The sequence below is a fragment of the Condylura cristata genome, unplaced genomic scaffold (assembly GCF_000260355.1).
Source record: "Condylura cristata isolate star-nosed mole 26May11 unplaced genomic scaffold, ConCri1.0 scaffold00011, whole genome shotgun sequence".
NCBI classification, from domain to species: Eukaryota; Metazoa; Chordata; class Mammalia; order Eulipotyphla; family Talpidae; genus Condylura; species Condylura cristata.
The window spans coordinates 23,189,986-23,217,265 of NW_004567112.1; the positions used below are offsets into that span (position 1 = coordinate 23,189,986).

A 27,280-nucleotide genomic window follows, 5' to 3' on the forward strand; every position below is an offset into this window, starting at 1 on the left:
TAGCAGTCTCATTTTTAAAAATGATTTATTTGTTTATGCATACAAGAACTAGGGTACAGATTAGAGTCTAGTGGTTGAGTGGTGGTGAGAGGATTCACCAGAGACTGAGTGGGGAGCAGAACAGGCAGACTGACTGAAATACACTGATGTGGGTGCAGCAGTGAGACAGAAGAGGTCTGCTGCTCCATGTGGGTCAGTTTCCTGGCTGGGAATCGAACTTGTGCTTCCCTGGCTGCCAATAGCTGCATAATGCTGAGATTTAACCCCTTGTGCCACCAGGGAGGCCTCTATGCCTGTTTTTGTATGCATAATAAATTTTTTTTTTTAAAAATCTTTAAAAAAGATATAAGTCCATAGTATTTCTAAGCTGATGAGGTAGTTAGAAAAGAATGTTTTTTAAAAAAAATTTATGAGGTAACATTGATTTATAACAATAGATAGATTTCAGGTATGCAGCATTATAAATCAATATCTGTAAATACTATATTCTGTTTGCTATCAAAGGGCTAGTCTGCATCCTGTACTAGACAACTGACCATTTCAATCTGATTTACCCAATCTATCCCCAGAAAAAATGTTTTGACTTCTAGTATGTCCAAAGCTTTTCTCCCAAAGTAGAATCCAAATTACTGGGATTTGCTCCCTGTCAGTCAGCCCTGATGCTTGTGGAACAAGTTGCTGGTAGGCAGGCTGCAGCAAGGTACATCTTATTTTCCCAGGGTGTGGCATGTACCCCAATTAATCCTTCCCAACTTCTCCCATGGCTCAAGCAATACTATTTGAAGATCAAACAATTAAAAGGTGACAGCAGTGAATCAGGGTCCCAAGGAGCTTCTAAACCCTTCACAATCACTTCCAGTCTTTTTCATAATAAGGAAAAAAGATATAGATTGCAAAAATCTCAATATTGTGGTGGAGTTGGCCTGATACATTGGACTTCTAAATTGGATCTCCCTAAACTATGCAGTGAGTCTAGAAAATTTTAAAATAATCTGTATATTTTGCACAGAATCTATTTCCCAACAGCATTATAATAATATCTTGAAAGAACTTAAGCTGTTTGTTTTATGAACCCAACTAGTAAGGGGCAGCACTGCGAACTAGACCTCCCAGGTCTTTTTTTTTTTTTTTAAGATTTATTTATGCATACAGAAGAACTGGGGTACAAGCCAGAGGTGCAGGGGCAGTGAGAAGATTCACCAGGGACAGAGTGGGGAGCAGAACAGGCAGATCGTTGAAGTACACTGCTGAGAGGAGGAGCAGTCGGGTCCCCCGGGGGAGGCAGGGATCGAACCCATGCAGAAGTGGTTTTTAGCTTCTTAGTGCTGTGCTTTCACCTGCTGTGCCACCAGGGAGGGCCTACCTCCCAGGTCTTCAGCAGGATGCTCTTCGCCATGGTGCTGGATTGTATTGGAACTTTCAACAGCCTTCCCAACTTCTGGTCATTTTGGGAGTAAAGTTAAGAGGATGTGGTGAGAGCGCTTTCCTTTCCCTCCTTTTCCTACATATACTTTGATCATTTATATGAGACACCGCATGTATATGTAGACAACTTAGTCACTTCATCTACCATTTACATTCTCCCATAAAAAAACTTTATAGAGATACTCTTTCTAATGACTATTTGATAACGTCCTCCCTGATTTCCCACCCTCTCTCAGTGACTCAGAATATTTCTCTATTACATCTTGGATGAGCTTTTTTTAACTGTTAATTATGAAATATAAGATGTAAGGAGTCCAAATCCCACCAGTGTGCAATTTAGCAAAGAGCCAAAGGTGAGCTCCATTATCACCACTATGCAAGCTAAGAATCAGATCAGAACCAGTCCCTAGGACCCACCATGTACTTCCTCCTTCCTCCTGACTTTCAGCTGCGACATTTTTAAAGGTCAGTGTAACATGATGTTCACGATCTGATGACTGTACCGCAGCTGAAGGGCAACCTTTGGCAAAAGAAAGCACAGGTCCTCCTCGTGGGCTTTGCATATAGTTTAGAGGCATCTAGCCCCTAGAATTTGTTAAAAATTGCACACCTTTTGGCAGTCATTCAAACACCATTACCTTTCCCTTGCACCTTTTGCTTGGACTCGCCAGCTTTCACACCACTTCTGACCATTCTAGATCCCTAGATCTGCTGGCTCTGCAATCTGATCTCACACCCCTAAAAATAGCTTCCATTTATGTTTCACTCTGGCTTTTCAGATCTCCTCAGAGGTCTCTCATCTAGGCTCTTGGCCTCCTGTCTAATTACCTCTGTCCCAGAACCTCTGCCAGGCAATTCTCCCTTCTCCCATAATGTAAACATTAACCCACTTCAATGTCCACTAATTAGAAATTTTTTCCTACCTTACTCAGACAGGGGTACTCTCAAAACCACAAGTAAGGGTTACAGGCATTTTTGTCATATTTCCCCCAATTCTGCATGTATTGGAGAAGTGATCATCTGAAATTATATCACAGAAGATTATTCCTTCCAATCCTTAGCTCTCTTCCAGTGTTTTTGTTACAGGTCTAATACTCCTGATGCGATAGGAGGGAGCCAACATTGACCTCAGTGTGCAGATGGAGGGTGTTCCCACTCTTCAGCTCCTCATAGAGGACAAGCACTGTTATAAGTGTCAAACACAGAGCTGCAGTAAGACCAATTATGGAAACTGTAGCATAAACCCAAGATTTCAGAAGCAGAGGAAAGTAACATTGTTTTCATGAAATCAAGTTTAAAAATTAGGACAAAGAAAGTCTGTGAACCCATTGGTGGCTCTCAGCCTATGACATCTCTGCTGGTGGTGTGTTGACATTGGTCCTGTCTGGCCCACTAGGCTCACTCCAGTAGTCACATCATCTTTGGGCCCTGGTTGTTTATGGTTTCATTGTTGGTATGCTTCAAAATTATCCTGATGATTAAAAAAATGTCCAGGGCCTCCCTGGTGCTGCAAAGGGTTAAGTCTCAGCACTATGAAGCTCTCTGCAGCCACTGCAGCATGAGTTCCTTCCCCAGCCAGGGAGCTGACCCATATGGCACAGCAGTCCTCTCCTGTCTGACCTGCTGCTCCCCTTAGCAGTGTATTTCAAGCAGTAGGTCTGCTTGTTCTGCTCCCCACTCTGTCTCTGGTTAATCCTCCTACCCCCCACACTCCAGCCTACACCTCAGCTCTCGTGTGTATAAATAAAATAAAATCTTTTAAAGAATAAAAAAATATTCAAAGGCTGAAAAAGCTTATTTGGACCTGCTCTCTCTCCATCTCTCTTGGTTGGTGCCATTATAGTGAGGGCCTCATCTCATACCTCCCAACTATACCCTTGGCTCATATTGAGTTAACTCATATCCAACAACTGTAATCAGGAAGTTGGGATAGGTTGAGTGGCCTGGAGCTGGGCAGGCGTTGTCCATACCTGCCAGTGGAGAGGAATGAAGCACCTAAGAACAACCAGGATGCATTTCTAGATTAGGGAACAGGTGCCAACAGGGAAGTAAAAAACAAGAGATGTCTACTGATTTGGCTTAGGAGCAATAAATATACCCTGGAACAGTAAGTTACAAACTGACCATCAGATTCATTTGATCTTACTTTCAAAAAAAATGCAGAGTTAATATCTGGGGGTGGTGCTCAGCAGTGAACACATTAATCAAGCTTCCCTTCTCATTCTGCTTTGCATTTGTGAATTACCCTAACTCATGAAGATGGTTCAGGACCAAGGATAGCAGTCCAAGTAACTCACTCCTCATAGATCATGGTGGGCCCAGCGTGCTTGTGTGCAGGAGAGGCCCCAGAGGAAATTGGGGCAGAGTTCCAAGAAGGGGAGAAGTTCTCCAAAGAGGGCATCCCCTATCAAAACCCTTTGTCAAGGCACCTCTAGTGGCAGTAATGTAAAGCTGCCCTTTGCCACTCCAGTGTTCCCTTTTTCTTTTTAAGGACTACTTTATTCATTTTTGTGATTTTATTTATCTTTGCATAGATGACTGGGTCATTGGTCGGAGGTGTGGGGGATGAGAGGATTCATCTGGAGAATATACTCTATAAACTACTCACTGTTGTTATTTCTGGGGGACTGTGGAGTGACTTTAGTTTTCTGTTACATATATATGAAATGTTAATATTTTTATAAAGGGAATATATTTCATAAGGTGAAAATGACTAAATACATCTTTAAAAAGATATTTTCCTTAGTAAGGAAACAATGAGAAATCTATAGCCTCTATTCTTGAGAATCCAAATTTCATTTTTCCTGCAACACAACTCTTTACTCATAGTGTGACTGTTATTCAAGTGAAGATGATACTTAATTTGCCAGGAGCCAATAGATGTGAGATGAACCATGTTAGGATTGCAGGGACCAGGCATTTCTTCAGCTGGAATCTTTGAGCTGGGCCTGCATCCAAAACAACACTCAAAGCAGAAGGAAACAAAATCCCCTAAGGCTGAAGTGAATGAAGCATTGGCCCTTTCTGGCACCCATGTTAGTAGTAACTGAAGAATGCTAAGCAAACCTAGTAATCAATCCCAAAGATTTCTGTGAGTTATTTTTAAGAGATGATGGAAATATTAGGAAAAAAGTAGAGGTTAGCTACATGTAGGAAATAGGACTGAGGATGTGCATCTGTATCAATGAAGTTGTTACAACAGCACATAATATTGAGCACTTGGTTGTTTCATTTGTAATACATTGTCATTTTATAAATGGTATGAAAACAGTATGTTTGAGTTATTAACATTAAGTTAATAATGTATACCTAGAAAAGTAATTTATACCTAGAAAAGTACATAAGCATGCAATAAATGTTGGATACCACAAGTTATTATTCTGAATTTCCTGTGTCTAGCACATCCGAGGTTTTCGAGGAATATTTATTCAACATATAAGTGAACAAATAATAAACCTAAGAACATATTATTTTCCTGCTTTAAAAAGTTCTAGCATCCATTTTTACAGTTGGGGATATGGTTATTTGTTTCAAAACCCATTTACTTCTGTAAAGTAGTTGCAAAATGTCCTATAAAAAATGAATCTTAGAACAAATTCATTTAAAAAGTGTTTGTTCAATACTACTGGAAGTTCTATTTATGGACCCCAGGTAGATAGGGAGCAAAAAACAATACAGTGAAATAAAAATAAAACATCTACAGGCACGTGCATAATCACTAGGTAACCCTCTCTGTGGTGGACCCCAGAGTTCAAGGCCAGGTAACATGACTGTGAGTGCCTCATCCAGGTGGTGGCTAAGGGAAAGAAGAGCTGCCAGTCTACTCTGGAGGATCTGAAGGTGCAGGAGATGGAAGTCAGTTCTGTGGTGATAGCTGTGGGCCACCACTATCACACGCAGTGCGGTAAGCCCAGCAAGGAGATCATGTTCTCTCGGTGAGGAGAGACCCAAGGTTGCTTAGAGGAAGGCAGACATGTCAGCTCTGGACATTTACACACAGATAAAGCACTGTGTGGAGCCTTCTACCAAAAAATGTTGTACCTGCTTTGATTATTTCAGTCTGCACCTGTTTTCTCTCAGTTGGAATCAGAAGCAAGTTTGAGGAGGGTGAGTTGGACAGCTGGGCTGTGAAACCTGACCTGGGAAAGTTGTCAGAGGTCATCAAAATGAAAACAGATAAACCTTTACCAGATAATCTCCATCACTCAAGACCAAGACCAGAGCCCAACCTTGAGATAGGAGGAGATCTGAATGAAGCTGTGTTTTTCTGGAACATGTAAAGCTAGGTCCATGGCCCATATTTAGTCATGCTGTCAGCTCTCAGAAAGGTTGTGATACAGTTTATCAGCTGATAGTGTTCTTCCCAGCGTCACAGATTTATGTGATCTGGCAGTTAGTCGATACCATTACCTCTTTGCTATTAAAAAAAATTTAAGGAAAACATTAAGAAAAAATGTATAAATGGTAATAATAAAGAACCTCCCACCTCTACCCTCCATTCCCTAGTTTCCCAAACCAATGGAAAACTAGTTTCCTTGTGTATCTTTCTAGAAATTCCTTAAATTCATAAACAAATGTTTATATAATTCCCATCCCCCATTTTCCTCTACTGATACCACTTTGTAGAACTGTTATGAATGTTGTTTTCCCCTTTTTACCAGTTAGAAATATACTTTTAAAAAGATTTATTTATTCATACAAAACATAGGCCAGATGTGCAGGGGCAGTGAGAGGATTCACCAGACAGAGTAGGGCACAAATAGGCAGATGAACGAAGTACACTGCTGAGGGGTGGGACAGGAGAGCTTTGCTGTGCCATTGGCCACCTCCAAGACTGGGATAGAACCCACGCTGAAGCAGCTACAGCTGGCTTCCCATTGCTGCGCTTTAATCCATTTCGCCATAAAATATTTTCATATCAGAATGTAAACAGCTTTTTCATTCCTGTTTGTGGCTACCTAGCATTCCATTATGGATAGATTCCATAATTTATTTTGCCAAGTTATAACTGATATTTAGGTGGTTCTTTTTACACGTCTGCTACAACACATAACTTTAGATATGTTGCACTTAAATGCAAGTATATCTTCTCTGAATGCCAAATTCATCCTTCTTTGCCAAACTTTGTGACAAAACACTGGCTCCTGTTAACATAAGCCCTTTGATATTTTGGCTCTTTTAACAGAGGACATTGGAGTGACACTGAGGCAATTACATCAGGAAGACATCTTTGTTCTAGCTTCTTGCTTGTTATGAATCCACTAGCACAAGAGGTTGCAGCTTGATGTCTAACTATACCCTTAGGCCTCTCTTCCCATCAGCTCAGCTTATACACTCCAGCTTTATCCAAGTCTCATGGAAGTTTCTGTCACCCCTCAGATACCAGTCTGAGGCAGTCACACCTTATTCAAAGAATGGGGAAGAGCCCTTTCCCAGTTCTTAGAGACCTAATATCTACTCCTGCCAACCTTGGGGTAACTGTTTTGAAATTTTGGGGGGTCCTTGCTACTTTTATTCTTTTACTCCTTTCATTATTTGCTCTCCATTAACAATTCCTTATGTTTTCATTGCTCAAATAACTGATGCAATTTCTGTCTCCTGATGACACAATCATTTTGTAAAAATTCATTAAGATTTATACTTCAAAATTACTTTTGCATGGCTTATCTTTGCACAAAATCAGTACATTGAAAAAAATGTGTATTATTAAAAGATAAATATTACCTGTTTTCCTGTTACAGGTTTCTTCTTGCTAATTTTGATAGTTAAACAGGGCATATCTTCTCAGGGTTCAAAGTGTTCCACTGTGACCCAGAATGCTGTTAATTTGTGGAACAGAGTAGTAAACAGTGGTAAAACAAAGTCTATACCTTATGGATCTTACATTCTTTTGGTGGTAATGCCATTAAGACTAAGGTCTGTGGGAGTAGTGTGGTTACATCTGAGAAGGTATAAACCTATTTCTCTAAATCATGTAGTGTTGTAACCTAGTTACAACAATAAAGGAAAAAAAAAATACTTAAGATCTGTACCCCAGGACTTAGCACAGATCCTCGTTCAACAAACATCTAATCTGGGAAAAGTAGTATATTTGTTGACATACAGTAACCTGGCAGGCTGTTATAAAAATGCTTAACTCACAGAGTTGGCCAGAATGAAAGCCTAACTTCTCTTGCTTGCGTAATGCTTTCACAAGTTTTTTTTTTTTTTTAAAGATTTATTTATTTATTCATACAGAACTGGGGTACAGGCCAGAGATGTGGGGGATGATAGGATTCAACAGGGACAGAGTGGGGAGCAGAACAGGCAGGTCGACGAAGTACACTGCTGAGGGGAGCAGTGGGCTGTCAGAAGAGGTCTGCCAAGCCATGTGTATCTCCTCCGGGACAGACAGGGATCAAACTCATGCAGAAGCGGCTTAAGCTTCTTAGTGCAGTGCTTTAACCCGCTGCGCCACCAGGGAGAGCTTCTACAAGTTTTTTAATGCAATTATTTTTTACTAAAAGAGAAACTCACTAGTATCTTGATAACTATGATTTAAATTTTTATTTATTTATTTATGCATACAAGATCTGGGGGGTTGGCCAGAGGTGCTAGGTGGGGTAGAGGTGAGAGTATTCACCAGAGTGGGAAGCAGAAGTCAGATCTGAAATACACTGTTGAGGGGAGCAGTAGGTGAAACAGGAGAGGTCTGATGTGCCATTGGTTCATCTCCCTGGCTGGAGATTGAACTTATGCTGCAGTGGTGGCGATAGCTTGATCAAGCTGGGCTATTAACCCCTGAGTCACTAGGGAGGCCTGATAGCTTTGATTCTGAAATAATTATGCAGGTACATATTTAGTCAACTATATTTTGGGAGATGTTCAACAGACAAAGTACACCTAGAGAACATAAAAATTCTTTATTTAGCCTAATTTCAGCCAGTATTGAGATACTTTGCTATATTAAAAACAAGACTTAAAAAATTACAGCACAGTTAGCAAGGCAGTGACTAATTAAGTCACTAAGTTTAATTTTATATTCTTCACAGTCATTTAATAATCATTTAAATGATGAACAATATTTTCAGCCACTGTGGAGATAAATTAACTTCTGCAAAGAATTCTATTAGTCATCATTGAGTTTTATAAAAGAGGTTTAAAACATTAAAGTTTATAGAAATAACACAGTAAAGCAATGTGAACATAAACAGAAAAACACAAAGTATACCCACCCATCCCAGAAGTTTACAGCATCCCTTTGTTCTGTCCCCTAGTGCCTTCTTTTTACCTCTTCATTTCCTTTTCCTAGAGTGCAAGCACTCTTCAGCAATTGCCATGTTAGGGGGGCTATTTTGAGTCTAAAGTGCCTCTGTTTCTTTCTAAGTTAAATCTTAGAAATAGTTATCTGAGAAAAGTTATTATGTATATTTCAGAGATGAAGAAAACTGTAGCTAAAAGCTAGCTTAGTATAATTGGCTACGGTTACACAAACATAATTAAAAGCAGAATTAGGAGTTGAACCCAGGTCAATCCAACTTTAGTCAGCCTGTGCTTTTTTATTTCATGGTGGTGCAGTCACCATTTTAAGGACTGGCACGTGATTTCTTGAGCTAAGGCTTTATAGGATAAAAAGTATCCAGTTCCAGGGCTAGAGGCCACTCTGGTCCCCAGGCACTTGCAGTTTCCTCCCCACAACCCTAGAAATCCCTCCCATCTGCCCCTGAAGAAAATGTGTTTCCTAGGCTTTCACTAGCCCTATGTCAATAAACCCAGGCAACTACTCCTCATCCTGGGCATTAAAGTAGTAAATGGGGAGCTGTGTGCTTGTATAATTTTAGTAAAGGCAGCCTAAAAGCTGTTCTATACAACAAAATTATGTAGGAAATATGTAATGTCTTTTAATGTTGGAAATTGAAGAAAAGCCAATATATTTTATAATTATAGCTATATAATTTAAGTTTTAATATACAGTCATAGCTTTTGATTTCCCCTCCAGAACATAGCATTGTTCTTAATAGTGCCTGCTGTCACATTATCCCTTCCTCCCCAAATAATTACAATTTCGAGTGTTCAGTAACCATACACATGAACTTCATTATAACTCAAAATTAAGACATTTGTATTATCGAAAGGTACTTGTCTTAAATTACTAAATTGCAATCTACCATAGTTCAATCTATATTTGCTACACTTCTTCCTAAACAGAAGTGGCGTATTATCAGTACAGGGAAACATTATTGTCATGCATTAGATACTGTGAACAAGAAACTAGGGCCTTTGGAACTAGCTTTTTAAAATTTAACTTTAATTAATAGAAATAAGATCTTTCAAACTGCTAAACATTAAAAGGACCACTATTGAAAGCTTAAAATAAATAAATGATTTTGAAAAATGAATATAAATTAGTTAAACAGTGCTTATTAAGGTGCTAGCCTCATCATGAGACAATTAAAACCTAAAAACATTAGTATTGGTTTTCTTTTTAAAATAATACACTTAAGCCAAAAACAATGAGCTCAATGTTTATTCAAGAATTCTGTTTTCATAATTAAATCACTTACTGGTATAAAAACAAGGATCTCAAGGCCTCACCTTGGTTTACTCACTGCTGGTTTTATCTCTTTTGAAACTAGACCATGAACTGTGTAAAAGCAGGAACCAAATCTGTTTTGCTCACCATTGTATTTCATAGCACTCTGCAGAGTGCCTGGCAAAACAGGAGGTGATTAACAAATACCTGAATAACTGAATCAGTGAAAGAGGAGAGTAAAGTAACTTTATTGATTTTTTGCAAATCATTGTCTGTGCTCAAACTACTATAAACTGGCAGCTCTAATTTCTAGAAATATGGATTTAAAAATCCCCGTGATGGAAGGAATCTGATGACTCTCTCCACCCTTGCCCCACCCCCCACACACACAATAATTAAGACTACATAAGTCAAAATTGCATTATGAAACTATGAGATGTCAACATTATATAAATAAAATTTAATAGAGAAAAAGTGATCTGGAAGCCCTGTGAATTTCACCCTATACATTTTGGAGGACATCACATGGGTTAAAAAAAAAAAAAAAACAAAAACACAGCAAAATTGCATTTGTTCAGATAATCATTTGAACGTTTACATACATTTTTGGTTTGTTATTTAATTATAACTAATTTAATTTACATTTCCTCATATGAACATATATTCCTATTTAGATTTAATCAAATTATGCCAGTGAGAAAAATCCTCATAGTACCTTCATTGAGTTGAGTTGCTGATTCTAAGAAAACACTGAACATGAACATGTACAAAAGAGGCATTTCAATAAAACAGTATGTGCATTTTTAAATACTTGCACAGTTTGATCTTTACATTTCTGTCTGGAGAAAATATGAACAAAATCCAGGTTTACCATGCTAAGATAATGCCAGATGACTGCCATAAAAGTTGTACAGACAAAACAATGAAAACAAATCCCATCCTCAGGTTCCGTGATTACTGAGAGGATTCCCCCTGCCCTAAGTGCTTTATTATATTTCTTAAAAATATGAGAGCAGCAGCTTATTACAAGTCTTCACTACTGTGCATTAATGATGGAATCAAAACAACACAACAGACTTATAAGGATGAGAGGACTGCAGAACAGTCACAGTTTTATGCTTCTTCTTGCTCTGGATAATTTAGAATTTTGCGGTGTGCCTGACGTAAATATTGCTGCTGTTTGAAGTAAACCTTGAATGCTCCTTTTATGGCAACAAAAGCAATTCCACCCTAAGATACAAAGGGAAATCGACAGATTTAGAGAAACAATAAAAAAAGAGAATTTTACTTAGATAATAAAAGACACCAATTTTCATGTTAAACTAATTCATATTACTGCAACTAAAATTTTTGTCCACTAGGCGATGAAAGAGGAAGAGCGAGAAACCACTGGTAACAAGAGGTTCAGAGAGATACCTTCCCTGTTATCCTCTCAAGTAATCTTCCAGCTCTACGTCCACTCTGATATAGGAGAGAAAATACTCGTGTAGTATGTACAGGAACGATGATGATGATGATGATCATGATCTCAAACAACACTGTGCTTACTATATGCTAGTACTCAAATGAAATACCTCACATAAACCTCAATTATCCTGAGGTACCTACTATCACTATCTCCATTTTACAAACAAGAAATTTATGAGCCTCAGCAAGGCATTATTTGTGATAGGACTTTAATCAGAATGACTCTAGAGGAGAAGCTTTTCACCCATTTTGCTAGAAAATGGGTAGGTATGACTATTTATACATATTCCAGGAGAGAGATCACCTACAACAATATTCAGGAAGGCCAAAACTACTGCAGGGGATACTCCTCTTCACTGCTTTTGGATGTGGGGCTCTAATACAGGCTCAAGGCCCAGGAGTCACAGAATGAATACTTACGTAGTCCCATCATTTTTTCTTTATTAAACAAATGTGAAGGTCATTATCTTTTGTATAGTCACTTGAAAAAAAAAAAAGTAATATTAAAGCCATCTTACCAAGATTGTCCTTTGTAAATTAGAGTTAACACTACTGAACATCAGTTTACCAACTATTGTCGCAATAGTAGGAAAGACAAGGGCTCCACACAAAATTCGGGTAGCAGAGACATGATCTGCTAAAGGATTAGCCTCAGCTGGTATTCGAGGAACAGGACAACCAATACCTAGAGGGAAAAAATGCAGGGTATCAAGTGCTAATAAATCAGAATAGCTAAAATACCTTAAAAAAAAAAAACAACCTTTTAAATGTATGCATATAAGAGCAGGAGTGTAAGCCAGGAGTGCACGGGGGAGGGGCACGGAATGAGAGGATTCACCAGAGACAGAAATGGGAGCAGAACAGGCAGATTGACTGAAATACACTGCGGAGGGATACAGCGGGTGAGACAGGAGAGGTCTGTTGCACCATGTGGGTCAGCTCACTGGCTAGGGATAGAACTTGTGTTGCAGTGGCTGCCAATAGCTTGATAGTGCTGAGACTTAACCCCTGTGCCAACAGGAAAGCCCTAAAATATTTTAAAGTTAAAAAAACCATGCTAGGATTCTTCTGAGAGACTAATTTGTCATGCACAGTACAGTTATAATTCAGGACCTTACCTGGAAATATACTATTCAAAATCTGAAGTTTATTTGAGTATTTGCGCCATAGTCTAAGTACATAGTCCTCCCAGCGAATCATCTTGCCTAATATTAGCATGACAGGAATAGTAGGGAGTCCAATTAAAAGGAATAATGGATCAGCTCTCTCCATAACATCCAGACCTTCTTTATGGCCTACGACCTGTAAACAGATAGCATTTGATAAAACTAACTTCCATATCTAATGAACAGCTGCATGCTTGAGTTTATTTCATTTCAGGGGAAATGTTATATTTCAAAATGATACAGAGAGAGAAAGTTTTAAAAATAAGCTAGAAAGCAATCAGACCTGATTTTATTTCTAAGAAACATCTGTCACTAAGGAGAATAAAAGGCTTCCAAGCAATGTCATATTATAGTGGAATGAGTTTTTAAAATGGCTTACCCACATGGATTCCATTTCAATAGAGGGGAGAGGACTTCAGCTTATTGCCTCTATTACCTTAATATGGTGGAGTAGGCTCTAAATGGTTATGTCCTATTTGTCTTTCCAGCACCGCAACTGTTTTCCTGCTCTTTCTAGGAGGTAACACAGCTAGCCAAGAGGCAGGGTTAGCCTTTTAAGAGATAGCTTGAGTCTCTTCCTCCTGACTCAGTGATGTTTGGATTAGAATATTACCTCTCTGGTTTGTTAAATACCTGCTTTACAGACTCACCTAAAATGCAATTCCAAGATCTAAATTTAGGCGACTGCAGTAGGAGGTTCAGATTTGATTACAGCAGTCAGTTTTTCTAATTCAGGAACCTTAGGATAACCATTCTTGTGGCTGTAAAGATCAAAGAATCTTTCTCCCCATCTGGATTTTGGGGCTATTTTCCAATTGGTTTAGATTCCAGTGGGCAAGAAAAACATGATTCATAATTGTGACTATACTTCCCTTTCTGGCAAAATTCTTTTCTCTTACTGACCAATCAAACTTCTCTCAACATTTTCATTTTGTTTGTCAACATCTTAGTTTTAGAGAACCTTCTTGAAAATTCTCTCCCAAAGGTTTCTTTAACCAAGTCTCAATTACTGGAAAATTAAACTGGTGAAATTAAGGTGGGATTATTCTTGGCAGTTATGTCAAGAAGAGATTACATCAGCATCTTGGGCTTAGACCACTCAGGTATCACACAATGAAGTGATAGTTTGATAGGATATTACTATAAGGAATTCTTTGTAGTTTTTCTGCTCACACTTGAGAAGGTAGGTAAAAGGGTTGGAAAGAACCTTGTCTATGTTTATGACAGACAGGAAAGAAAAAGGAGGCAAAAGAAGCAATGAGGGGAAAAGAGGAAAGAAGGTAGAAAGCAACTAACAGCTGCTGGGGACCAAATCTACTCAGGAGAACAAATTTAGGACAAGGTAAATGGGATTTAAAAACAAAATGAGATGCCCTTTCTGACTGCTATTAGAGCAGATTTTTCAGATAGACTACAGATGTGAAATAAGGTGAAATTAAGAATCGTCAGAACAAACTGAAATTCTAGGCAAAAAAGACTTGATCTAGGTAAAAATATTTTATGAATGTGTGTGGAGAGAACCAATATAGGTGCTCTTTAAATTTTAGCTGGGGATATAGTTCAAAGTGACAGTTGATTAATTTATCTAGCCAAAACAACATTAAAGGTCGGGAGGTTAGACTCTTTCTAATGGTCAAAACCATGGTTATCAGTACTGATGTTCTTCTGGACCTTCAGGTAGAAACTTAACAAATTCCATTTTGCATAAAAAAGGTGGTCATTTTAAGTTGCCTTAAGGTGAAATAGTCTGGTTTACAATGTTTCATAAACTCCAATCCCACACAAAAGTGTGGATTAGCCAAGAGATTGATTGTCTTTACTATAGTGCCTTTCCAAGACATTCCATTTTTATATAAATTTTTATTGTTTTCAACATATCCTTAAAGTTATTAACTTTAATTCACCCTAAAGTTCTTAAGGTAATAACTAAATGTAATGTAAATACTCCAAAGTGTTAGCAAATAAACACAGAAAATTGATAAATTCCTTTGTTGCATTATATATTTTTTTTTATGAGTTTAGAAATATAAAACAGAGTGAATCTTCAGATGTAGACTATAGTAACAAAGTTTAATTTGGTGAAGGGAAGCCCACAGGGATTACAAGTGAGATGGAAAAATGCACAAAATGATGTAAAAATAAACGATTAAAAAAAAAGTTTACCCCCCCCCGGGGTGGCAGAAAAAAACCTTAATACCAGGGTTCTAAAAATGAGGAAACAAAAGAGAAAATAGGACAAAGAGAAAGCAAAGGCCCACTGTCTCACTTGTTATAGCTAACGTGGCCAGGTGCCTTATTACTCAAGCTGAGACTCATTGTGCATGCATGATAGGCCAGCTACGGGCCTAGTTGCTGGGGGTAAAGTGACAGCTAAATAGATGCCTTTCCTTTCGGAGGTGAAGTCTAATCAAATCAAGCAAGTATGCAAGTGCAAATGCTGTAAAGCAAAGGGAATGGTAAAACATTTGTATAAGACTACCTGGTGCCAAAAATTGAAAGCTGAATTAAGCAATGGTGTTGATTTAACTGTCGACACAAAACCAATGAACCCTGTGTACTGGTTCACTGGTTCAATGTACATTTTGGTTTTATAACAAGTGACATTAAGAACTACAGAATACCTTCATTAAGAATTTAGCTATACAATAAAGGCCTACTGAATTGAGGATTTAGAGAAAAGCTTATTTTTCTAAGAGTTAAAAACTAGTTCTTCATATCCAGGTAAGACAAGCATTTCACTAATGCTGAAAGGCTACAAACCTTAATGTAGATGTTATCTTTTTTTAAAGCACTGCCTGCTAAGTCCTACTTTGAAATGGGAGGAACACTGATGAACTAGTAGATTTTCTTAGTCACAAGTAAGGATAATTAAGTGTAACTAAGAATGGACATAGCTATGGTGGTTATCTTCACAAAGAGAGGCAGATGTGGAATTAGGTTGTATGTCAAATTTCTGCGGCTCCAGGGTAAAATGTTCCACCTGCCTTTGGGACTAGTTTCACTTAAGGAGTCCTAGAATAGGTAGAGGAATCCTAGTGCTTCTTTTCTGCTGTGTGGCACCTGGCATATGAACTCTCCAAACTTGAAAGCTAGAAATAATAGTATCTATGTCCAAAAAACTGTTACAAGAAATAATTGTATCATTACTGGAAAGGTTCTCAACCCAGTGCCAGAAAAAAAAAGCTAACTATCACATCTTTTGAAGAAAAATGTAAGTGGAATGCCCCACTCAAATTCACCACACAATAGGGATTGAACCTGAAGACTGGTTAATAGAGAAACAAAGAGAACAGAAAAAGAACAGTGGTCTATTTCCTTGATCTAATTTGCTTCAGATTAGTCAGAGACAAAACGGAAAAAACCATGAAGTGTTAAAAAAGGCAAACCCATTCTGTTGATGAGGTAGAGGGGTATTTGTTCAGGTAGGTAAAAGGCTTACCAATACTTTTAAATCACACAGCAATACCTACTCAGCTGATCTCATTTTCTAGGGTAAGAAAAATGCTTTCGATATACATGCTAACTTTAGCCTAAATGGTAACATGAAATATGTATGTTTTATAATTTGAGATTGTCTTCTTTATTGTCATCATTAACCAACATGTCATTCTTGTCTCCTTGCTTGTATCATTTCCTTCAAGGTCATCTTAGGACTGTTTTTTCATGATTTCAAGTGATAGTTCACTTCTACTAAATTAAAACACGGTGTATGTAATTCTTGGTACTCTGTCTATAGAACCTTACAACTTTTCTAGGTGTTCACCTATGTACACCTTGTCTTAAGACTATAATTGAGGCTGGACAATGAGAGCTTTCAATTTGTTTTGTACTTTATACAGACCTCAGCTCAATCTTAATTTTTGAAAAAAATCATGCCAATATGGTTGAAAATGCCAAAATATAGGTGGTAACTATTTAGAAGATACAAACTATATTTGTTAATAGGGTCCTGTTGAAGTATCCCATTAATTACTAGAATTCTTTTCTTTTAGAATTGAGCTAACCTAGAAACTTTTCCTCCCCTCTTATGGTTAATTAAATCTTAAGAGAAATCATCCAAAATCTGAACCTTTCATGTCTCTGTCAGTTTCAGTGAATCATTCTGAAATTCCTTGACCTAGTGATACACTGATATTCAACTCCTTACTAAAGTTTAACAAATTACTGCAAAGAATATAATCAAACAAACCTGTTACTAAGAGCCGTCATATTAAAAAAATGGAAGTTTTTTAAGTGTTAGCCTGTGTATATGACACACAGGAAAAAACATCAGTATAAGATATTCTCAAGTTTCTAGAAAATTACCTTAGAACAAGAAGTAAGGTCTAAATATAAGAAATTAAATAATTTAGGAAGACTATAATAAATATAATCTGTTCAGCAGATTAGCTACCATTAAGGAATAAAATGTCATGAATGCAGAGGAAGAAAAAATCAACAGTGGGCAGAAGGCTCATGGGATAATATATGGCTGAACTGAGTACTGAAGGAGGGTTTAGGTTAGGTAAGTCGAACTAGAAAGACAGGTTTTACTGGCAAGAAACATCACGTTAGCCAAATAACAGAGGTAAAAAACAAAAAACAAAAAACTAAACAACATAAGGATACGTTGGAGAGACTGTCCCAAAGGTCTCAAAGTAGAATGAAGTAACCTGTATAACAAATCAGCTTAACCATAGGGAAAAAAAAAAAAAATCAAATCTTTTCAAGTCAGTAGTTCTTCGTCTTTACTACACTAAGACAACTGATCCACTGCAGTGATTATATCCAGATTTCTGGGGTGTCATCAACATTTTAATAAAAATTCTTGGAATATTGTCTCACCATGACTATTAATGAAACACTAGAAAGGCTGCTTGGTAGGAATCTGGCATAAAGAGGTACTATGCAATTTCTAGATTACTACTCATAACTCCCTTTTTCTTCCATGTGCTCTTTTATATTAAAGAAAAATTATATCACCTATAAACACAAGTGCATCATCTATTATTAAAATTACTTATGAAACACTTATCCAATTTAGGTGCTGCTTTTGAAAGCAACAAGTTAGGCAAAGCAGATGGTTAAGTTTGAAGTAAGATATTGATGACATTATTTAAGGAAAAATTCCTTTGGAAGAATGGAGTGATAGAAACCAATCAAGAAACTACTTTAATCAGGTATGATGGGGGAATAACAAGAAGTCAGGTGGTGAGCATTGTGGAAAAGAAGCTATAGCTATAAAATATATGGAAATTGCTTGGACTTGGTGTAGTGGACAGAAAAATAAGCAGAGTTAAAGGCAATCCTAAGAGTGTCAAGTACAAATCAAGAGATGGGGAAACTAGGAATCATAGATTTCAGCAAAATTAAAATGGGGAAAAAATTCAGGTTTCAAATCCTAAGAAAAAGAAGTTTAATAATTTCAGTGATATTTAATGTAAAGTCACAAGAGGTCATGCCAAAGAAAGGTCAAGCTGCTTTTGCAGGAGAGAATTTGGAGAAAGATTAGAGCAAAGACTTCGATTTAAATACAAAAAAGCAGAGTTAGAAATGTTTGAGGAAAAGGTTTAAAGAGAGATAACTCTATCTTGAAATGTAAGCATCCCTAATCCTTCTGTTTTGTAATAGCAAAAAAAAAAAAATGGAAGCAACTAATTGTCTAGTCAGCAAAAGACTGGTTAGTAAATTATTTTAACTTGATATACAGGATGCTATATGAAAAGCTCTCCAAGATTCACTCTTTGTGCAAGAGAGATACAGATCTAATATGCTTTTTTTTTTTTTCTAATATGCTTTTTTAAGGGTCTTTTTGTTTTTATTTATTTTAAATTTTTTTCTCTATTTCCAACATCTTTCTTTTGGGTAACAAAAAAGTGTGAGAATATATTCACTTTTTCTTGTGTATGTGCAAAGAATGTCTGGGGAAAAATATATGAAACTACTAATCCTGGCTTCCTGGGTGGGCATGGGTCAGGAGGGGGAACTGGAACAAATGAAGGATGGGAGTGAAATGACTTATCACTAGATAGCTTTTTATATATCTTCTTATTTTTAAGTCATCAGATTATTCACACGTGTTCAAAAGGGTAACTTTTAAACTCCTAGTAAAAAACTATTTAGTAGATCTCCACATCAAAAGTAATTATCACCGAATGCAGTAAAGTAATGAACCTGCATCACTGTCACTGCTCCATAAGTCACAGCTGTCCAATAGATAGAGCCAACCATTATTCCTGCTGCTGCAAATGGACAGGCTTTTGAAATCAGTCTATCTGCAAGATCCAAGACGTAAACAACTGGACCTATAATACAAAGAAAACAAGGAAAGTTTCAGAAGACAGTTAAAAACTTGTTTAATATTTTTCCATAGATTTAAAATACCTTTATGAAGTCAGTGTTCTTATGCTTGAGAAATAACCTCTGTAAATAGGATGGGAACCTAGATTTGAATAGTCTTCCTAAATTCTAGGAAATAAGCCTCTTCAATTTTATTGGCAGACCTAAGATTAAAGTCGCAAATATAGCTGCTTCTTATAAAGGACATGATTCTCTCACTTCTATCTCTTGATAACAGTGGCTACTGCAAAATGAGATGGCCAAGTCAGTCTACTCTTCCCAAACAATTCCTGGCCAAAGTTAGATTCTCTAGTACTTTATAAGCATATCATTTCTTTGACTTCACTCATTATGTCCTTGGTACAGTATATGTGAAGGTAGCCACAGTTAACTTTCTTTTAGTAAAGTCAGTCATCTTAGATTTTTAATACACTATTTTTTAGTTGGGTATTATTTTCTAACAGTTCTTTAATTGATCATGATGCCAGTTTTATGGCATTCTAAAGTTGTATGTGCCAGTTAAATTTCTGCTACAATGTCTGACTGAAATTTGGTACTATGCCCTCTGGAAGTTATTTGGAATAGCTATATTTGGAGCTTGGTGGAGGTACTCTACCAACTGCTACAAAACCCAATATACTTTAACTCTAAAATTTTCCACAATGGAAGGATTCCAGGCCTAAATTTGTGCAAGACCTAAAGAACTGAACATGTAAGTTTAACCAAAGCATATGAAACTTTGATTTAGTAATCATCATCATTACTTGTTAAATACCACCTACTTACAAGCAATTACTTGACACATTTTCTTAGACATGTATAAAAACTTATTACCCACTTTCTGGGGATATATAATCTACAGGAGGATGATATATACAAAACTATTTTCATTATACAAAGAAATTCATGTAGTAATATGATGATGAAATAATCAAACATATAAGAAAAAGCACTCATCTATGGAGTCCCTGATCAAAGACATGGCACATTGTGAAGAAGCGAGAACATTAGAAGTGACATCAAAGGACCTGTTAATTAAATTGATTATATTTCATATTATCGTCAAACTTAACATTTAAAACTGTAAGTTACCTTTTTTTTTTTCTTCAGGTTTTTTTAAAAGTTTATTTTTATATCATTTTGTGTCTTTTTCCACCTTTCCATCTAAAACTGTAAGGTATCTTTTAAGGCAAAAGATAGAAAGTAAACTTAGTTCAGTGCATTCTGATTCTAAAATCTCTAGTAACAGCATTTCTTGAGTGTCTGCATGATACCACGTATATATACTATACCACAAGCATTACATAAATCATTTACAAATTTGCTCGGGTAAGTTTACAACTCCCTCAGATGGCACAGTAAAAGTCATCTTAGTTTGTTACCAAAGATCCCTCAAGTACTGGTAGGATAGGTTTCTAAGTTAAAAACCACAAAATTATATAAAAACCTCAATTCTTTCCTATTCTTTAGCAGAAAAGTGAAGGCAGAAGAGAACATCCAGCAAGTGTACCTACCTACCAACATCACATCTATCTGAAGTCAATCCCTTCATTTATACAGCTTCCATCCCCTCACCAACTCAAATCCAAAACTCCAGCAATTTTCTACTTTTTATTGGATATTTCCATACACCTTATTTCTTCTCTTAAAAAAAAAAACAAAGTTTTCTCTAAATCCTTCTTCCCTCACTGCTATATTTCCTTGCTTCTTTTAAACCAAAATTCCTCAAAATAATTACCTGTATTCACTTTCTTCTTCCCACAGTTTCTCTCGAACCTACTCCACAAAAACTGCCCATCAAGATCACTGGCAATGTCCTCAAAGTTATGTCCAATGGTCTAATAAGCAGTGTTCCTCTGATTTGGGCTTCATCTCTCCAACATATGACTCTTCATTACATTTTCTAGACATCAACAACTCTTGGTTTTCTTTCCATCTCACTGGTTACTCACATTTCAGTTTCCTTGGTTGACTTCTTTTCTTTTTTACATTAGTGAGGCTGACCTGTCAACTCACTAATCATCATACTTTCTATTGGATTACTCTATTCCTGGTCCCACCCTCCCAATCATTTGCCATTATAATCATTTACATAGTAATTCTGTTTCCACTTATTAGAATAGGGATAGGAAAATTATCACCTATGCATGTGCCAAATTCAGCTGGCTTCTTTTTTATTGTAAATAAAGCTCTACTGGAACATGGCCAATGCGATACCTAAAATGTTTATTTTTTTTACAGAAAAAAGTTTGTTGACTCTGAATTTAGATTTAAACTCCAAATGGGAAATAACCTTTTGTGAAAGGAATCCAAATTCCTATAACTCTTCAATATTTGCTGTATTCTCTAGGCATTATTTAAAACTATGATCTTCCTTTTACATCAAAATAAGCCCAAGTTATAAGACTATTTCATCAGTCATAATCAGAATCTATAAGAAAAGATATTTTATGTGCTTCCAATATACCCTTCTTCCCTCTTTTCAACAGGGTACTTGGAACTACCTATTGATTAAGCAGTGTAGTTTTAAAACAGAAATAATTGTTCATTAAAATGAAAACATAATTCTTAAAAATAGTCCATCACTACTATTTTTAACTATCATGAACACAATCTTCAGATGTCTGATTTGTATTTCCTTGAAAGATCTCAGAAGGTTCTAATATAAAGAGATCAATTTCTTCCTGAATCATTGAAATTCTTTTTGTATAAGCAAAAACAAATGAGTGGGAAAAAAATATCCTCACTTCCTTTTGTAAATTTCCTACCTACCCCTTAAATCATATGCAAAAGATGTGCTACATTAAATGAAGATAGTGGTTACATTTTATAGTCCCCAATTCCACTTTTTCTGGTAAAATTATGTCTAGACTTAGTCTAAACTTCTCAAGGCTTTTTGAGATAGATGCCTCCAACAATAGTACATATTATTAGAATAATAAACTGCAACACAAGGTAGTAATATCTGAGAGCTGAAGATTATCTAGAAAAGCTATTTTGTGAATAAGAACCAGTCAGTGAATTTCTCTGGATGACAATACTACCTCTGGGTGATTTTCTAGAAAGTTCTTTATATCCCATGGCTTGGGTTTATAAAAGGAAAGCAGCAACAGTCACTAGATTCTTCTTGTCACACTACAGTATAAACAGTTATGGAAAGTGAGGAAAAGCAAGACTCTAGTCCTGGCAAACCTCAATTTCATGAGAGAAAAAGTATGATTAAATGTAATTCACAAGCTAAATATGTATGGACATAAAAAGATTTAAGTATCTTTAAGAGGTACTACTGAATTTTATTTATTTTTAAAAAATTTTATTTATTTATACATACAAGGACTGGGGTATAGGCCAGAAGTGCAGGGGGTAAGAGGATTCACCAGAGACAGAGTAGGGCGCAGAAAAGGCAGATCTATTGAAATAGGGTGCTGAGGGGAATAGCGGGTAATGATACAGGAAAGGTTTGCTGCACCATAAATGGGTTAGCTCCCTGGATGGGGACTGAACTCAGACCACACAGAACATAGGCTATAGCAATGACCACTCATGCTATAGTGATGACTGTGCTGAGATTTAACCTCTACACCAACAGAGAGGGCCTACTGTTGAATTTTAATGCCTGAGTGGACATCACCACTTATGTTTTCAACAGTACTGTATTTATGGATGGCAAAGGACAGCAATTAAAGAAAATGTATATATACTTTGGAATCTTAGCAATCAAAAGGAATTCTTTAATACAATAAATAATTTTTTGTAAAGAGAATAACTATGTCCTAATGTTTTGGGTAAAATCAAATTTTCAACATCAGAAAGTGAGCTAAGAACTAGGGAAATTCCTAAGTATACATCTACTGAAAAGGAAATAATCAGTTTTATCTGTCAGACACAATAAATTAATGAATATGTAATACTGGAGTGTTCAACAACTGCTGCCACTGCTTACAATAATACCCAGAACTCTAAGGATCCACTGCTGGTGTAGAATCATCAAAAACAGCTCTGGCCAATTCTTGAAAAATAATTTGTTGCCAGAGTGTTGATTTTCCTATCACAGAACATAATTCAATGGGCATATATAGGTGCTTTACAATATAATCCTATGTATATTACTGAGAAGATAACAGCTATCATGAAGTCCGAGGTTTCTGTTAGGTGGTCAGTGATTTATAAAAAATACTTAATAAGCAGAATAGACTACAGAAGATGCTCAAATTTCCAGGTTCTCTTTTGGGGGGCTGGCTTTTTTGCTTTATACTGAATTAGCTTTGACCTAGATTGAACTCAAATGCCAACATGATAAGCCTAAACATCAATGCCAGTTTGAGATTTAGAATCATCCAGAATAGCAGAGTTTGAAGGCCATCAAAAGTCCAACAATACAGTTTTAAACTTCTCTTGTTGTTCCCAATCTTTTTGTTGCGTACTATATCTGGAATGTAAGACTAACGTCCTAGCCTTACTTTAAGACTGTATGAAAACCCAACTTTGCAATGAAAACTAACTAATCTGATAGAGGCTGATTATTCTACCCCACCCTGTCCATGTCCCATGAGACTTCCTTCACATACTATCCCACAAAATACACTTACCCCTTTGCTTGTGCATAATGTTAATACTTTATGCTCTTGTTCAATGTTTGTTCAGTTGTCTCAATATCCTTTATGTCTGTCCATGTCAGCATCATCTTAGATTGAAAACTCCCAGGGGGCAGGGGCCATGTCTGTTTAACTCGTTTTGTACAGTGCCTAGGATAGAACCATGTACAGATAGGTGCTTAAAAAATGCTTTTAGATGGTGACTGGCATCACGCTCAGAGACCCTCTAGGCCAGTTATCTTGGCACATGGTACTTGGCAGTAGGTTGGATACTTTGGCCTGTTCTATAGGGCATTAGAACATAGGCACAGGAACTATTGCAGCATTATGTGCCAAGTATTTGATTCAATTTGTTGTTTTAAAAGAATTTAAAAAAAAGTACTAATTATGTGGTCCTAAATTAACAAATGTGGATTTTATTGAAGACATGAAATAATACTATAACAGCCAACTAAATTAAGAGTTAACAGTTATGTGGGAATCCTGATGGAATGTAGCTTTAACTATCTTGGATACCTGTTTTAAGCCTAATTGTAAAGCTTATCTAAGTTTCACTTTTCATTGTTCTACTAGATTGACAGTTTATCACCTTTATGCAAGGACACCCTGCAAACTCAAGTTACTTTGCCAAATAACAAGAAATTAGTCATTAGGTTGTAAAGGGAAAAGTATTTTTAAGTATCTGTAAACTAGTAACTGAACAAAACCCCCTCAAGGTAAAACAAAAAAAGTCAATCTTGAAGCATAAAAGATCCAGAATCAAAACAAGTAAGTACAATTCCTTTGTGTATGTGGCTTTATATGTGTATGTAAAGTGTGTTACTAAAGACCACCATTGTAATTCTTTATGATTACATATTTGTCCTAAGTAAAAACTTATCTTCCTAAGAATAACCCATAGAATATTAGTGGGCTATCAGGTTAACTATTAAGTACTTATTAAGCACCTACAGCACAGATAGCATTTTACTCTGTATTAGAATAAATGTAAATAAAATTAAACACACTAGCCTCTGCCTCCAAAGAACCAAGAATTCACATAGGGATAAATAATATATACACAATAACAACTGGAAAACTTTAAGGCAAAATTAACAAATATATGATGGTATGGAACAAACTCTACAGATGTAATCTTACAGAGGTAGGTATACAAAGAGAGCTACTTAATTCTTAAGTGTTTACTAATAGAAGTGAATGTTGAAATACATGATTTTAAAAGGGAACATGCAAGATAATCTTCTAATTAGAGGTAAAAACTTTATTTTAAAAATATTTAGAAAGCTTGTATACCAGTAAGGTGAGGGTTAATTGATAGAGAACCATGAACAGATCTTTGAGGAACATGATATAATAGGTAGGAAGGAAGTTCTTCTTGGTGAGAGACATACTAAAACGAAAAAGATATTTTAGGAAAACTAATCTTATAACAGATTATTTAAAATCAGAACAAACCAGAATAGAATCTAAGGTTTTGTTACCAAAGAGTCAACAGAGGAGAAAGTTGTTTCAATCTAGAGAAGTTTAATATTAAATAGAATTCAGTTAGGAAAAAAATAATCAGAGAACATTAAAACTTATTGGATAAAGGGGGAAAAAAATTTCCTCCTCTGTAAGTCTCTAAAGCCTTTTATTTTTTCTTTTCAACTGTATCTTTTTTCTTTTTAATTAAGGTAACACTGGTTTATAACACTATATATAATTCAGGAATATACCACCAAAGGACCCATCCTCCAATATAGTCCACTGGGCTACCTCACCTTCTCCCTACCTCCATGGTAGCTCAGAAATTTGTCATCTTATATAAGAAGAAAACTCATGTTTACAGTGTTAAGTTCTTTGAATTACAAATTAAATTGAAAAAGTTCTTTAAGATATGATGAAATAAACAGTAACAATAATTATCATTAATACATAAAAACAGATGATGATATTAAGTGCATACTACACATAGGCCAAGGAAATGTACTACATATTCCTTCTTTAAACATAACCTCTATTTTCAAATTTCCCATGAAAATTCCCTTTATTACTATGAAAAAAGTCTTTTAGAGAAAAGGGTTCTCACAAAATTCAGGTAAATATTAACTTAAGGAAGAAAATTGAGATTATTTCGTTTTCTTTCCTCCTTCATAAGCTCATACATGAGAAGCTCATAGAGCCTTACGAGGCAAGACAAGGGCATGGATAAAATTTAGATAAGGTCTGCTACATGAATTTGGATAAATTGTTATCTCTCAGTCTCAATTTCTATATCTGTTCAGTGAAGATATCTGTCATCTGAGAGTTTTTACAAAAATTAATATGCATATAAAATTCTTGATACAATAAAATTCTTAATACAAGTACACTTAGTGTTGTCGTTGAGTTGCTACTTCTTTAAAAAGTGCCAGACCAAGTTCAGCATGACAGAACTCTGGTATAGGAGGTATAATCCAAGCCAGGAGATGTCTTGAGGAAATATTTATGGTACAGGAGTTGGAATAAAAACAAGACTGTTTCAAGAATTTCTCAGGAAAGAAGTAAAGGATAGGTCCTTTTTCATTAAAGGTCTGATGTAAGGAAGAGGAGGAAAATTCACAGAGGAAGGAAAATCTAGGAATCAAGAGAGTATGAAGACTCCATACTTAAAAGATTTAGATCTATAATTAGTAATTTTTTAAAAAAAAGATTTGGACCTATAATTCTGCTGTCTGTACTTATATATTACAGTTTGTACATAGAAAACATCACATTGAAAGACACATCTTTATGTGGTACATATACACAATGGAATATTACTCAGCAACCAAAAAAAAAAAAAAAAAAAACACATGTCTTTTGCAGCAACATGGATGGAGCTGGAAAAGACCATGCTTAGTGACTTAAGCCAGAAAGAAAAGGAAAAATACTGGATGGTTTCTCTCATAGCAGGAATATAACAGAACAGGTGAGAAAATAATGAACAGCCATATATCAGAGACATCTTGTGGGGGTGGAGTGGGGAATGGGATCAAAAACAGTGGGGGGAGGGAAATGCACTGGACTATGGTGATGGCACATGGGTGATTTGGTGATGGGAAACCCAAGGGGATTATAACTGTGATGGAAAAATGTACAAAAATATATAAACTATTATATATAAAAAGACACATCTTTAAAAAAACAACTTTTAACTATTAAAGAGCAAGATCAGAAGTGATCCAACAATAAGCAGAAGAAATCCTTGTTTTGAAGGTTTTTTTTCCTCAAAAGTCATTTCTTCAAAAGGTGGTATACAAATGAGGGCTACAAAAGACCGAATGAACATTGACAACAGAGTATCAGAACACTGAATCACTAGAGAATAGGATTTTGGTTTTTAAATGTCTTATTTTTGAGCACCCATAGGTTAGGTACAGTGCAAAGCAAAAATAAATATTTCTCTGATAAGTACAAACTACCAGAATCTCTTAATATAAAGAAATTTGAATTTGTGGGCCTCCCTGGTTGTTTGGGTCAAGTCTCAGCATTATTGTGCTAGCTATCGCTACTGCAGCATGAGTTCAATCCCAAGCCAGGGAGCTGACCCACATTAACAGCAGACCTCTCTATCTCACCCACTGCACCCTTCAGCATGTATTTCAGTCCATATGCCTGTTCTGTTTCTCACTCTGTCTCTGGTGAATCCGCTCATCAACCCCTTACTGCTGGCCTGCCACCCAGTTCCTGTATGCATAAATAAAAAATAATAAAATCTTAAAAAAAAATGAATTCGTAAGTCTATACTGATTTTCATGAAATGTATTTTTATATGAGGATGGGCACAAAATTAATAG

General features: G+C 36.2%; 1 protein-coding gene across 1 annotated transcript in view; it reads right to left on the bottom strand.

The window, feature by feature from the left end:
- Positions 1-8,312: 8,312 nt before the first annotated feature.
- Positions 8,313-27,280, bottom strand: part of MARCH5 (membrane-associated ring finger (C3HC4) 5) — a 47,082-nt gene continuing 28,114 nt past the window's right edge. Inside the window, exons 3-6 of the mRNA XM_004680628.2 lie at positions 18,724-18,854; positions 12,523-12,706; positions 11,923-12,089; positions 8,313-11,167 (exon numbers count right to left, since the gene is read on the bottom strand). Coding sequence (XP_004680685.1) covers positions 11,051-11,167; positions 11,923-12,089; positions 12,523-12,706; positions 18,724-18,854 — 599 coding nt within the window. The 3' untranslated portion in view covers positions 8,313-11,050. The remainder of the gene's footprint in view (positions 11,168-11,922; positions 12,090-12,522; positions 12,707-18,723; positions 18,855-27,280) is intronic.